The 14,696-nt window shown below is 56.4% G+C and overlaps 1 protein-coding gene across 1 annotated transcript in view; it reads right to left on the bottom strand.

Moving 5' to 3' along the window:
* LOC147600342 (axonemal central pair apparatus protein HYDIN-like) overlaps positions 1 to 14,696 on the bottom strand; it is a 39,439-nt gene that overhangs the window by 12,839 nt on the left and 11,904 nt on the right. Inside the window, exons 10-26 of the mRNA XM_086751232.1 lie at positions 12,923 to 13,100; positions 12,603 to 12,733; positions 11,413 to 11,546; positions 10,795 to 10,931; positions 9,812 to 9,939; positions 9,512 to 9,703; positions 8,976 to 9,125; positions 8,075 to 8,314; positions 7,628 to 7,796; positions 6,900 to 7,085; positions 5,884 to 6,060; positions 5,069 to 5,245; positions 3,702 to 3,895; positions 2,813 to 2,965; positions 2,330 to 2,513; positions 1,731 to 1,872; positions 318 to 468 (exon numbers count right to left, since the gene is read on the bottom strand). Coding sequence (XP_086607358.1) covers positions 318 to 468; positions 1,731 to 1,872; positions 2,330 to 2,513; positions 2,813 to 2,965; positions 3,702 to 3,895; positions 5,069 to 5,245; positions 5,884 to 6,060; positions 6,900 to 7,085; positions 7,628 to 7,796; positions 8,075 to 8,314; positions 8,976 to 9,125; positions 9,512 to 9,703; positions 9,812 to 9,939; positions 10,795 to 10,931; positions 11,413 to 11,546; positions 12,603 to 12,733; positions 12,923 to 13,100 — 2,823 coding nt within the window. The remainder of the gene's footprint in view (positions 1 to 317; positions 469 to 1,730; positions 1,873 to 2,329; positions 2,514 to 2,812; positions 2,966 to 3,701; positions 3,896 to 5,068; positions 5,246 to 5,883; positions 6,061 to 6,899; positions 7,086 to 7,627; positions 7,797 to 8,074; positions 8,315 to 8,975; positions 9,126 to 9,511; positions 9,704 to 9,811; positions 9,940 to 10,794; positions 10,932 to 11,412; positions 11,547 to 12,602; positions 12,734 to 12,922; positions 13,101 to 14,696) is intronic.

The following is a 14,696-nucleotide window of genomic DNA, read 5'->3' as shown; positions in this document are numbered from 1 at the left end:
AGTGGGGAGAAATGCTGGACTAAAACTATCTAGGGCTTCACAGTGAATGTCTGGAGTTATGTGAAGCCAAGACTCAAAGGCAGCATGATCCCACAAATGCAGCTCCCCAGCAAACCCATGGGAAAACATCCCTGGCGAAGCAGCAGCATGAGCAAACACCGGCTCTTGTTTCCCAGCACAACCCCACGTGTTACTCACTCAGGCCCATTCCTGGGCCCAGCGCCGCGTGTGGCTGCTGGCTTCTCGGGGAATGGTACAGCTCCGTGGGAAGAAGCTCCCCAGGGCTTTTACTCATCTCTACAAACACAGCCACCCACCTGTCTGACTCCAGGCTGCATTTTCTTCCCTGAAGCGTTAACTTGGTCTTTTCCAAGCTCGCTCCTACTCCTCTTGGAATTCTCCAGCTCTTGTTCCTCCTTCAGGGGTTCCAGCTCCTGACGGTGCTTTTCGTCAGGCTGCTCCATCGCCCTTCAGGAAGCCAAACAGAAAACAGCCCTGTGAGTCACCACCAGAAATGTGGGCTCGCTGCAATCCCAGCTGGCCCTGCACGCCATTCATTGACCCTGAGGCCAGACAGAACTCTTAGGCCATCGCCATGGACTTCCCTCAACCTGGGGAGCCTGGGAACATCCAAAGGGCGGCAAGGTGAGAGGGGTCCTCCAGGGCCAGCCAAATCTAGGCTTTGCTGTCCTAAAGTCTAAATTGTGCTGCTTCTCCAATCAGGTCCACCTGGACCCCTCCAGCACACTGCCAAGGACGGATCCACCATCTCTGCGCACTGATGCCAGAAGCCCTCTCTTGCTCTCCCAGTTTCAACCAGCTCACAAATCACTAACGCCTCCTTATCCCTGCGCCAACACCTACGAGGCTTATCCAGCCCTTCTCCCTGGGCATAGCCTGCTCCTTACTGAGGACACTCACATCAGTCAGAAAGCAAAGGTAACTCCCCTCCTGCAAAACAGGCTCTCATCAACCAGGCTTCCTGCTGGAACCCAGCCGTCACCACGGGAAACTTGTGCCGTCTCTCCTGGAAATCAACATTGGAAGCAGCCCTAGCCATCTCCTCCCAGAGCAACAAACTGGGGCCTGTGCTGACAGAAAAGCTGAAACGCATGCTCACTTGAAGCAGGTCCCCCTCCCAGTTTGACACTTCCCCTGTGCATCCTCCTGGACAGGGCTGCTTTGCTGGATCACAGCTTCTCCCAGGCTCCCCTGCTGCTGCAGGCGAAGGGGAGCCGAAGAGACACCAGCTTCTATGGCTGGCGGCGCTCAGTCAGGAAAACCCTGGGAGATCAGCGTTGCACGGGCTTCACCTACAGCAGGACTGCTCTCTACACCAAGGCAGCACAGCTGCACCTCACACCAGCCCACACCACAGCCCCTCTGGTTTGGTGAGGAAGGGGGATGAAGAAGATGGCCATCCACAGCATTAACTCAGAGACACTTGTGGGTGCAGTGGCAAGGCAAGCACAGAGCCCAGCTGCCTGCAGCCAGCGTCTATGCCAGAGGGCTCACTGCTGAATCGGAGAGAAGATGTTCTCTTCTCTCCCAGCGCAAAGTCCCTCCCCTGTCGGGAGCCAGGGAGGTGGAACTGGCCATCCTTGTGCGGCTTGGAATAGACACTTTTGGCGTTTGCTCTGAAAGCCCTCTTAGCTCAACCAAGGTCTCTGGAGCAGGGAAGGCCCTGAGGGACACTATCCTGGGGAGTTGTCCATGGAAGGCTTACAGACCTCCTCCTCCTCTCACGCCGGGCTTGTAGGAGCCTCTGATTAAATTGAGTTTTCTCTTCCTCCATGAGGGCATCGTACTCGTCCTCATCCATCTCCCAGAGACGTGCTTCCTCCCTCCTGGCAGCTTCTTCCCGCTCCCGTTCTTCAGCACAGACCAGAGGTGAAACCATTAGCCACTGCAAGTTCTGGAGGAGCTGCAAGGATTCACAGCTCTGTCCCGACCCAGCCTATCATCCTGCCAGGCCATCCTGGGGAGCTCATATCCCTGCTCCAGCGTTCAGAGAATCCCCCAAACTGTCGCCTGTACCTTGCCTGGCTCACGTGCACCAGCGCTGTGGACAGCTGGAGGGTGGGTAGTTACTGAGCCACAACAGCTTGCACTTGAGCCCAAGCTTTAATGGCAGAGACCAAGGGGAATCTTACAGCCTCAGCTCTGCTGTGTTTAAGCAACTGTGAGCTGAGTGCTGGCTACACTGAGGCAAAAGGCGGAAGGATTCATAAAACCGTTTCTTACAAGCTCTGCTGGTGACACAGATACACACGGGTAAGGTTGAGGGCTTGAGAGAAGATTGGAAAGGCGCGGAGATGAAGATTCTTACCTTCCTGCTCTTTCGCGGCTGTCTCCCTGGCTTTCAAAGAAGCATAATCCCGGAAGAGGTTCACAAAATAGATGTGAGGCCGATTTCCCACAGCTTTGAGCAGGCAGAGGAGCGCAGATGCCGTGCTGCATGCAAAGCAGGTCTCCAGGCCATCAAACACCACTCCCTGGAAGCAGTCGCTCAGCTGTGAATCAAGTGGCAAAGGAAGAGAAAGTCAGCGATGGCACGCGTTGGGCTCTCAGCTACTCAGTCAGCCCAAACGGCAAAGGGCAGCGCGTCGTCGTTCCAAGAGCATCGGCTCAGACAAGCTCTGATCTTTCCCTGCGCTCTGCCGGCTTCTAGCATCTGCAGCTTGACCCAGGCGTGCCTGCACGCAGCCCAGGACTTCTCCAACAGCAGATACAGATCCCCTCCTCTGCAAACTGTACCTCACCGCCTGTCTCTCTGTAGCAGGAACGTATCATTTGCCCCCACCCCACGTACCTGCAGCCTTTCCGAGAGGATGGCCACCAGCAAGTCCTCAGGCAGCACGCAGCTCATCACGCCCAGCTCTCCCGCTGCGCTGTCACTGATGCTCAGCCATCGCTGCGCAGGAACGCAGGGAAGGGCTGAGCTGAGCTCAGAACTCAATGAGCCCTGCAACATTGAACACCACGAGAGAAATAAACCACCTTGGAACCCCCTGAACATTTCCAGCTGCTGGGCTTGCAGCTCAGGTCTCTCGCTCGCAAGACAATAGACCCAAAGGGCAGGCCAGCAGCTCCAGGGGACAACCCTGGGGGTCACATCCCTTGGCCACAAGAGACCCAAGCTTGCAAGCCCCTGGCACAGCGTCCCACAGCTTTGCTCACCACCTGCAGCCACTTTGCCAACAAACCATACGACTCAGTCGAGTTTTTCTGGCAGAACACAGGTTTTTGTTCCCACCCCACGCCATCCCCAACCTGCCCAGCTGCCTCTCTGCACTATCGTTCCCCACACCAGGCTCTGGGTGACACAGAGCCCCGCCACGGTAAGCAGCCCCTGCACTTTTAACAAGGCCTGTAGCGACAGGAAAACACGTAACGGTTTTACACTCAAAGAGGGGACATTCAAACTAGACAGAAGGAAGACATTTTTCATGATGAGAGCGCTGGAACATCGGAACAGGTTGTCCAGAGAGGTGGTGGATGCCCCATCCCTGGAATCATTCAAGGCCAGGTTGGACGGGGCTCTGAGCAACCTGATGTGGTTGGAGATGTCCCTGCTCCCTGCAGGGGGTTGGGCTGGGTGGCCTTTAAAGGTCCCCTCCGCCCAAACCCCTCTAAGATTCTATGATTCTCAAAGGCAACAGAAAGGTGCCATGCACTAAGCTGTGCCGATCACGCTTCACCCGGGAGCCTGTCAGGTCCATTACATGCTGTTTCTGGGACAGGCGCTCCTTTTTCTTTGTCTTGGCCGCTGCAGAGCTTTGGGAACCGACAGACTGCAGGCTGACTTTGTTGGCAGAGGGCGACTGGCTCCTGTCTGGGCTGCGCTTGCCATGGGCCCGGAACTGCCGGCGGCGGGAGGCATCTGCGTTTTGACCTGTGGAGGGGACAAACGGCTCAGTGGGGCTGGCGACGGGCGCTGTGGGGAGCAAGCAGGCACCTCGCACCTCCATGAGCACAGCCTTGTGCCCTGGTAGGGACACAGCACTTGTCCCCCAGCCTGCCTGGCACTGGCAGCACTGCTCCCAGAAGCAGCTCCCTCCCTGCTTCTCTTATTAGCACGAGAAAGCACACCACCTGAAACTAGATTGGAAAGCTAGAGAGCTTTTAATTCACAGCCCTGTGTCCGTCCCAACAAACGTGCACACAAGTAACACCTTTTCCACAGTCACTCCCCCTATGGGTCAAGCCAAGGATTTGTCCTCCAGGACTATTGTTTCTGTACCTTGCCCCCATCCTACATTCTCAGATAGAGACCGTAACACGCAGCCCTGCCCCAGCTGCATCACCCATCTCTGCTGGAGCTAAATCCTCCACATGGGATAACCCCACCGGGGACCCAGGCCCTTCTTCCTTCCACCAGCTCCCAACCCAGCCAAGTTCAAAGCTGAGCAACGCAAAACTGCCCCCACCACAGACAGGGTCTGGCCTCACCCTGCAGAGCTTGGGGCACCAGCTGCCCAATAAAGTTTCCTTAAAGTCTCCGGTCTCACAACGGAGAACAGCACAACTGGCACCAGCTGCCTAACCTGACAGCCTGTATAGGAACATCTCTGGAGAAAAGAGCTCATCTGCAGCATCTCTCTCATCTGAAACTGCCCCAGAAGGTGATCCTTCCCTTCCTCTCATCTTTGTGAAGCCACACTCAAAGTCAGTCGTCTAATGCTTCATGAGCCACTTTAGAGACCTTTTTCCTTCTTAAAGTGGGCAGCAGATCTGCCTGATGGCCCTGAGGAGCAAGCTGGATTCAGCTTTGAGGAAACAGGAGAACTCTCAGTAAGACACAAACAAGTGTGCTTCACTGCTCCTAGAAAAAGGAACCCGTGCCAAGAAGCTCAGGAGCAGGAAAAGTGCCCCTGCCGGATCCCGGAAAATAGAGAATTTTTTTAATACCCAGAGATGTTTGAAGAAACGGCTTTGCATTTCTACACGCTGCAGCCATGTTCCCCAAGAGACCCAAGGGCTGTCAAGCTGCTTCTCTGGAGCAAGGGAGGTGGATGGTCATGGTGGGTTTCTGAAGCGCTGCTGGGGGTCCAGCGTTTCTCCTTACCCGCACGCTCTGTCTCCTTGCGGCTCTTCTGCTCGATGGCAGCCCTGATGCACAGCTCCCGGGCACGCAGCCCTGCTGAGCTGCTCCTCTTCGAGATGGCTTCCTCCACCACGGCATCGATGGACAAGCAGGCAGCGCCATAGTATTTGGACAGCGCGACCGCTGCCGTGGTCTTGCCTTGAGAGAGAGGAAGACTGCTTGGTGACACTTGCACATGAGGCATTGTCAGGGACAGGCTCTGGAAATGCCCCAAAAAGTATTTCACATTTTCAAGGGCAGGGGGAAAGCACGTGCCCCTTAAGGAGAGACCATGAGGGAGGCAGCCTGAGCATGGTTAGAAATGTGGATCATCTCCACCTCATCTTCAGCTGAGGACTTTGTCCCTTGTGGTGACCTCGACCCTGGGCCAGAACACTGCTTCCAGCCCTGTCCCACCACCACACAGACTATTATTCGCTAGCCTGTGTTGCTCGCTGCTGTCTCAGGCAACCTCTGGGCACACTTTGAGGGTCAGTGTGGGCTAGGGACTGCTCTCACGAGGCAACATGGACCCGAGGCAATGTGGTCCCACAAAGCAACAGGAACATGGCCACACTGCTTGCGGGAACGAGAGCCCAGCTCCTAGCAGGGACACAAGATGAGCCACACCACCTGCATCAGCTAGGCGAAGGCCTGAGGCTGCTTCATGTACCAGCAGAGCTGTGGCTCACCTTGCTTCACTTCACTTGGTCAACCAAGCACCGTGGTCCACCAGGAGATATATGTCTCTCCTGCTGCCCCCCCATCCTGGCAGCCACGGCCTGCCGCTCACGTACCTGTCAGGGGTGCCCCATGGACGATGACGACGATCCCTCTCCGGTTTCGGGCTGCGCGCCCTTCTGCAGAGAGATCGATGCCAAGGTGGCGGGCAATGGCCTTAGTGACAGGGCTGTTGTCCAGTTCTCCCGCTGCCTCCTTGCTGCTGGCGGTGCTTTGCTGATGCTCTCCTGTGCAGAAGCAGGTAGAAAAGTCGGTCTCCTGCCTACCTGTCATCCTGATCATCCTCCCATCCCCTCAGGTCCTGGGAGAGGAGACTGCTGAAACCAACGTCACACCCAAGATCTCACCATGCCCTTCCTTTAGACTTGTGCAGATCAGGGTCTGCCCTAGATGCTGGTGAAGGTGCCTCTTCAGGGTACAGGAAATGGGGTGGCAGAATGGGGTGGCAGAAAGAGAACAAAGCAAGCAGCCAGCAATGCCTGAAAGGCCTGGGCCAAATCTTTCATGAACTGTCGTCATGGGAGATTGGTCTCAGGTCCTGCTGAGTAAGGGGACACAGGCAGAACCAGGCATCTTACTCAGTCCCAAGGCAGATCGCAAGCTGAGGATCAAGCCATTATCCAAAAGCCGGATGCTTGAGGAATATTACTAGCAGGACATCTGGCCGGGCTCTGAATTCACCAGAACAGCATTTACAAAGAGTTCCCACCTTTGACCTCAGGAGGTCACCAAAAGACAACTCAGCTTGCAATGCCACGTAGGACAGCGAGCGCCCTGCCCTGCCCTGCCTAGCAAAGGGAACAGCATCATCCTGATCCCAGCAGCTCCTGGGGGCAAACATGCTCATGTGGCAAAGCTGGGGAAAACCTCCCTGGCCTCTCCCTTGTCCCTGCCCCAGACTCCTCCCGGGATCCTGCAGACTTCCCAGAGAAGAGCGCATTCCGGGCCTACAGGAGTGAAGGTGGCCCCAGGCTGCAGGGAAGTGATGGAGCTGACACTCAAGTCCTCCACTGAGACCCCTTTGCCACAACGGACATAAACCAGGTGACGAGCTTAGGGTTGTTATCTGTCCCGCATCTTTTCTCAACGCCTTCCTCCTCCTCTTCTCCACATTCAGCTTTAGAGTCCACCTTGTTGGACTGGCTTTCATCAAAAATGGAGGAGGGAACGACCGAGCTGTGGGATGAGATGGTGTGAATGATCCCAGCAGAGTGCTTCCCTCCTTGAGCTGACAGAGACCGGACACTTTCAAAGTTTGCTCAGCAGGAAGGACACAGGGAGGGAAGAAGAGAGTGAACATGCTCAGGCATCTGCTCTTTGCCATTTGACACTTTGCACAGCCACATGCAAAAGACACAAAATTGCCCAAGGAGGGAGACTCCCAAGGCACAGGGAAGTCTGTCCAGGCTCTGGCTGCCCTCAGGGGAATTTTGAGCTTGTGCTTTTGTTGCTGGGAAGAAACAAATCGGACATAGCCAGTGGTATTAGACCTGGTCCGACTGTCTGAAGAACTCATCCCATCCTACTCTTTGTGGATGAGGGACACAAGGGGACATCCTGACTACTGCCCCAGTCCACGGCAGGCAGATACGAGCTTGCTTTGGCTGCACTCAGGGCTGGCAGAGGATGCGTGTTACAAGCCACAGATTTCCACCTGGAAATTCCTCCACCAAGCTAGGGAATGGGAAGCTGCTAAAAGCATGGGCTTTCCATGGACAACGAGGTCATGGGGAGCTCAGGGTGTGTGGGCTGAGCTCCCTGCTGTGGCCACACTCAGGAGAGCCAATGCCAATCCCTCACCGTTGTCCTGGCCTGCTGGTTCCCCAGTCCTGGACTGTGCCTGCTCCTCTTCCAGCCTCTTCTGGTCCTCATAGTACTCCAGCACCTCTGGGGGCAGCTTCTCACCCGGGGCACGTGGTGGCAGCAACAAGGTGTTGTGGCGATCGTAATCCTTCAGCGTCCGCAGGATCTGTGTGCATAGGGAAAAAAAAACGTAGGTGGGATGTGATTCTTGACCTTCATCACACGAATAGACTCCCCAGCCAACCCATCTTCTCCCTCATTCCTTCCTCCCAACGGCACGGACTATCCAAGCCCCTACACACCTGCCAGCAGAGGTGGCCAACCCTGAAATGCCACCAGGCTTTGCCCTGGGGACTGCCTCCACCCCCCTGGCACGAGCCTGGGAAGGCTGGAGCGCTAGGAAGCGACGGGAGTGTGCGCATGGGACCAGACCTTCCCTCTCACCTGCTCCTCAGCAAGGTACTGCTGGTCGAACTCCAGGGAGTAAAACTCGATGGGGAAATCGCACGGGTTCTTCACCACCACTGTCCCCTCTGCCCCGCGGCTGCACGGCAGCGATGGTCCCAGCTCCAGCACCGAGGGGCTGAACTCCAGCTGTGGCTGCAGCCCATGCCCCGACATCTGCAGCTCGAGCTGCTGGCTGCTCTGGCAAATGTTAATCTTCACCTTGCTTCTGTAGGATTTCTGCAAAGAGAGAAGCACAGAAAGCTCCTCCATGAAGCCCCAGGTGACAGGGCCTCCCATTCAAGCCTTCCCCAAGGTCAGACTGCCTGGGAACATGCAGACAGGCTGGGCCAGGGCCATGGGGACTGCTGGCAGCACAGCACTGCAGGTGACTGTCCTGCCGTGCCCAGGAGGGTGTCTGGCGGCTGTTTTGTCTGCTGGTACCAGCAGCGGGATTAGCCTCGATGGGCCCTTCCAGCGTTATCCCCTGTGAGCACGCCACGTGCTCTGCACCAGGGCAATGCAGCCTGCAAATACGTCCTGGCAAGGGGGAAGATGATGGGAAAGAGGCAGAGTTCCCCATCATGCACCCACAGGTAGCCACACTGCAGTGCCCTGATGCTCGCTGTGCAAGCTCCCCATGGGGATTTCAAAGCCCCTCTCAGAAGGCTGTGCTGCAAGGGAAACCGAGGCACAGTGGGGACGGGGCTTGCAGAAAGCTCCATGCGGAGGTAGACCTCATCTCCTCCTCCCCACGCTGGGCTCTCGTTACCACACTGCCCTGACAGACCTCCTGGGGGTGAGTGAGCAGGATGAGTCCTGGTGTGCAGGGGAACCGCATATTTGTTTATCAGATGGACCTAAATTGGTCTATCAGGTGTTTCTGCCTCGCCAATCTCACCTCTTCCACAGGTGAAAACCTGACTTGCACGTGGCATCGCTGTCCTGGAGCGAGGACTCCAGCTGGGGGCAGCACCTCGAAGACACAGGGCTTGGCCTTCAACTCCTGGAGCAGCTTCCGATGCATGCGCACCGACAAACGTTTGTCCACCTGAGCACAGAAACCAATCGTGTGAGGTCTCCTTGGTCTGTGAGGACAGAGTCTCGGTTCCTGCAGTGCTCTGAGATACTGTCATGGTGCTGCGAGCACCCACGTCCAAACCAGCCACAGCCACCACTGGCCTAGAACTGGAGGGAAAATGTGCAGGCAGGGTGCGCAGATGCACTGTCAGAAGAGGAGCAATGGGTGAAGCTGGCAAAGAAGTGAAGCATCAGCTAGTGAACAGGTGCAGGCAAACCAGATTTGCTCTGTACCTCTAAAGCTTCCTCAGGTGGGCTGTAGCCCAAGGGCTCAGGCAGCCACAGGCGCAGAAAGGGCAAGAGGGGCAAAGAAAGCCCAACCACGACGTTACACGTTCCACGGAGTCTGTGCTTTACCTTCTTAACAGGCTCACTCCTGGTGGTGAACCATTTGCAGGGGACCTGGAGTGGATTGTGGAGCTGGATGGTTTCTTCCTGGCACTGTCCGCACTGGACAGTGGAGAACTCCACTGTATCCTTGGAGAGGCAGAGGGACGGCACAGCAACGTTGGCACGGAGACGGACGTGAAATGTGGGGCCCCCTGTTACCTAGTGAAGGACAGAGCATCCCGCTGAAAGCCCAGGTGACATCTGCTGCTGTCCCAAGCTGCCACCTGCCCTGAAAGGTGGTGAGGGAGGTGAGGAAGCATGCGGTACCTTGATGGGCAGGAGCACGTCCACCTCTCCCAGCGGCAGCTTGGCACTTTGTGGGTCGAAGCGCACCTCAAAAGTCTCTGTCTCCCAGCAGGGCAGACGTTTCACACGGGCAGGCTCCACACTGAAACCTTGAACAGATGAAAATAAAGCAGCTGAGAGGCACAACCCACATCAATGTGTCACAAGCGTGTTAAGGCCATACGAGTGTCCTGGCTGCTGGCTCTCTGAAGGACCCCTTGGCTTCTCCGGAGAAGCCTGCCACTCTTTCTCCCTTCTCACCACACACGGACAAAGGGTTTTCACAGCCAGAATCCAAGGTCCACACGGTAAAAAGGAAATCTATCATTTCAGGACCTCCAGCAATTTCTTCTTCAGGCATCCCACGGAAGGATGCACAGACCTCTCCAAAGGGGAATTTCCAACTAAGATCCCTCCATGCCATGGTGCTCCCTGGAAAACAACTTAGAGGAGACACCTGACCACCCCTCAGACACAGCGAGTCACCGTTGGATGGCAGTGCAGCCTTACCTCAAAGGCCTGCTTCAGAAGCCTGTTTCCATACAACACAGGACCTCACAGGCCACGTTCTCAATAAAGGCTGAACACAAGCCTTTATCTTTATGAACTCTAAGCAAAGCACTTCCAAGCCCCAAAGAGTCCGTCTGCTTGTAACACAAGCCCAGAGTGCACAAAGAAACTCAGATGACACTCCTGGCAGTCAAGAGCAGAGGTTGCTGAGAGGTGACCACGCTGATCAGCCCATCTAGCCCCCAGGGAAGTGTTAAGGCAGTCACAGGCAGGCCAGGTCTCTGGGTCCTGCTGGCCAGGAGAACTCAGGCTCCAAAGCAGCAGGTAGAGAGGGTGGCAAGGAGGAAGAACTAGACAAAGAAGCACTCAAAAAACTCCCCATGGCCAGCAGCTGAAGCTACTTTGTCAGACAAGGCTCCTTCAAGCCCACGAGAAGTCTCTCCAGCACTGGTTACCTGTGTCACGCAGGACCTGTCCATCGGCGTGGAAGGACACAGGGAAGTGGCCAGTGTTGGTGATCTTCACGCTGTGCGTGTGGATGTCACCAGGAATGACAGAGCCAAGGTCCAGGATGTACTCGGGCAGCTGAGCCCTGAAAGGACGAGTAAGGACAGTTCTTAAACCACAGCCTGGCTACGTTTCCAAGTGGGTGGACGATGCAAAAAATGTGGGTATTTCTGTGTCCACTGCTGTAGAAACTCAGCTCTAGTCAGTGAATCCCAAGGCCTGACTATCTGGTAGCAAGACTTTGGCAAGTCCCAGGGAGTGTAGGTTCTAGGCTTCCTCAACTAGCAAAGGGACCTTAAAATAAAGTTACTTTAAAATGGATACTGGTCACCGCTCGTGTGCTATGAAAAGCCACTGCAGACAAGTTCACTGGACCTCCACTGGTCTCCGTGGAACTGCTGAGCCAGGGGTACAGCCCAAGCCTGAACTTGCTTCAGGACCCTGAAATAGGATTTGCCCCCACCGCTCTGCAACCAGATCTGTCCCCAAAACAGCAGCAGCAGGGCTGCGCCTCTGGCTGTTACCCTCGGGGTGCCTGGAGATAGGCTATGAGAGTCCCCACTGACTTGAGAAGGCTCTGACGAGAAGGCTGGTCAAAGGCTGTCTCCTCCGGGGGATGGGAGGCAAGAGCTTTCTGCTGTGCCAGGGCGTGTTCCTCTACCAGCATCTGCTCCATCTGCATCTGCAGCCGAGTGTCCAGCTGATGACAAGGAAAGACAGTGGCTGGTTAGCAAAGGTCCTTCCCAAGGCACAACCCTGTCTCTGAAACAGGATCCCAGCCTGCTCTTGTGGAGAGGGGTGATGGGGTCCTCCTGGCTCACTGCTCAGTGTCTGTGACACCTCCTGCTCTCTTAGCCAGGACCTTATCTCTAGGGAAATGAACTCCAGCGCCTTCGCCTGCCCGTCACTGTTACAAAAGCTGATCTCGTCAGAGAGGCAGACGGACAAGCCAGGAACCTTCCAGTGCTCCGAGTGCCTGCGCCCAGCCGGTGCCAAAGCAGCTTGGACAAAAGCTCTCTTGAAAAGGGAACCTTTTGTTGGGCCGGTGCCACTTGGAGCTGAGCACCGACAGCACAACCCCAGGGCACAAGTCAGGCTGCTGCGATTAACTCTGTAAACCTGGCAGGGCTTGGGTTCAGAGAATCCTAGAATCCTGGAATGGTTTGGGTTGGAAAGGAACTTCAGAAATCATCCAGTCCAACCCCCTGCAGCGAGCAGGGACATCTCCAACCAGATCAGCTTGCTCAGAGCCCTGTCCAGCCTGACCTTGAACGTCTCCAGGGATGGGGCATCCACCACCTCTCTGGGCAACCTGGGCCACTGCTTCAACACTCTCATCATAAAAAAAATTCTCCTTATTCCTGGTGTGAATCTGGCCTCTTGTAGTTAAAAACAATGACCCCTTGTCCTGTCGCTGCAGGCCCTGTTAAACAGATTGTCCCCATTGTTGTGAGCCACAGACACCCCAGCCATGACCTGCAGCGCCAGCACAAAGAACCATCAATTCGATGCCTTGAGCAGGGTCTTCAGGATCCCTCCCTGGGGCAGTCAGGAAGCTGGTGCATCTATGGGAGGGACAATGCCCCGAGGTGGGCAGCCCATGGGCAATGCTGAGTTGATGCATGACCATGGGCAGGTGTGGGCAGGGAGGTCCCAAGTGCCAGCAGGACCCCAGGAAGCCTGCTGTGGGGTGCAAGGGGCCCAAAGGACACAGGGGGAGCACCCTGTGCCAAAGAGGGAAGCAGTTGTTCCTCACCAGACTCTGCGAGTTGTCCATGGGTGGCTCCGCTGCCGCAGCCTCCCTCAGAACAACTGCTTCGCCCCTCTGGCTGTCTTTTTCCACCTTTTCTTTCGCCTCTTTGAGCAGCTTCTCATATTTTTCATTTCCTGAAGGAAGAGAACATCCACAAATACAAGTGTGGGCACAGCGCCATTCCCATTCAAGCTGGGAAGCCCCATTCCCCTAACGCTGGCCTCTCCCAGAAACACATTCCTCAAGCAAGATGCCCTAGGGACATATAACATGGGGGAAAAAAACCCCAGGGCCTTCCTGGGGAGCAGACGGGCAGTGCTTACCTTTGACGTTCCTGGGCAGGTCCAAGCAGATCCTGGGAAAGCTCCCCTCTCCTTTCAGGGAAATTTCTTCTGGCTCCAGGTGAGCCACTCGGATCTGGAAAGTCCTGCAGAAGCCTCCAGGCACTCCCGGCAGGTAAGAGACTTTGAGAACTTTCCGCGTGCCAGGTCCAACGTAACCCTGCAGAGCGCGGGAGAAGAGGGAGGGAATGCACCAAAGAGGCTTTGGTGGAGGGATGGCTCAGACGATAGACATGCTGCCAAGAGAAGGCATGTTCTCCAGGCTCAGAAAGGGTCAGACAACATGGCCTTCTGGCCTTCTTCTGTCCCAAAGCTCACATCTCCTGCACCAGGATGCACTGTGTCCTTCAGAGGGCTCCTAAGGCTGCATTCCCACAGCACTGCCTGCCCTTTGCTCAGCGTGAGCACAGCTCTTCTGCTCACGAGGTGTGCCCTCTGCCAGCCAGAGCCAAGCTGAGGGAAGAAAGGCTCTTTTGCCAGCCGCTACGCAAGATGAGGGAAGTGCCCGCACTCTCAGACGGGCCGGCAGCTCCTGTCCCAGCACGTCAGTGGTGCCCAGGCTGGTGTTGAGCGCCGACGTATTCACAGATCCCAACCAAACGTCTCCTGCCTGTGTGGTTGCACCCAGGGTGCTCGAGTCTCTCCAGACTCACAGTGATCTGCAAACGTACATCTCTGGAGAAGCAGGAGCCCAGTGCAGGAGGAGATCCAGGGAAGAAGGTGCTGCCAGGAAGGCCACCTCCTCTCTGGGCTTCCAGAAGGGCTGTCGGAGTCCCGGGCTGGGCTGACGCCAGCCAGGTCAGGAGCAACTACAAGCAGACAGCACCACTGCTCGAGGTGACAGGACATGGTCTCAGCTTTTGCAGCTCGCCCTCTTCACACTGGGCTGGACCCTCAGCTCCCGGCTCCCCTCCACGCTGCAGGGAGAAGCTGCTGAGCGGGACACATCCTGCCACTTGGTCTCCTGTGCCCTTACTGCAGCACACAACACAGCTGCAGCGAAAGCCAGCCCTGCCAAGCTGCCCGGGCCCATGAAGCAACTACAGCAACCACTGCCCGGGCCCAAGCAGAGCTGTGCTTTCGGGAGCTCGCGAGAAGGGGGCATCAGCGTCTCAGCCCTTTTCGGAGACAGGCATGAGGAAATGTGAAAGCCATTTGGCTTCCTCTTCCCATTGCACAAAGGGACATAGATAGGAACACTGCTTCAGCTCAAAGACACCCACGCAGAATGGAGAAGCTGGGATGGTGGGGTGCTGCAAACTCCTCTCCTTGCTATTCCACAGCCCCGCTCCTCCCTGGCCCCCCTCACTGCCCCACAAAGCTGCTGCAGAGCAGCAAAGCTGGAGCAGTGAGGGACCAGTACAGGGGCTGTCACCATTTCTGGCAAAGGACCTTCACGCCCAAACAAGAAAGTATTTCAGTCTCCCCTGCTTAGTGCTGGCAGGGGGCAGGCAGGGTTTGTGCAGGCTCGGACCAGGAATAAGTCCTGTCCAATCACACAACCGGGGGAAGGCGACCCTCAGCAGAGTCTGCGCCATCCGGCTCCAGCGCCAGCATGAGCAGAGAGCTCAGCAGCTGGGGGCCAGAGAGCTCCCCACGCACTCGTGCCTCCCGCCGGTGGGTGCTGTGTGACAGCAGGGCCACCCGCCAGCAGCGGCCGTTAAGGAACTCTCTCAGGCCCGCACCTGCTTGACCCTCTCTGCCCCCCAGCAGCAATTGTTTACAGCCCTGTCTCTCCTGGCTGCTTCTGTGGGTC

Source organism: Chlamydotis macqueenii, chromosome 6 (genome assembly GCF_036417535.1).
Source record: "Chlamydotis macqueenii isolate bChlMac1 chromosome 6, bChlMac1.mat, whole genome shotgun sequence".
NCBI classification, from domain to species: Eukaryota; Metazoa; Chordata; class Aves; order Otidiformes; family Otididae; genus Chlamydotis; species Chlamydotis macqueenii.
Note: the sequence above shows the minus strand (reverse complement) of the source record. Positions and strands in the feature narration are given on the sequence as shown.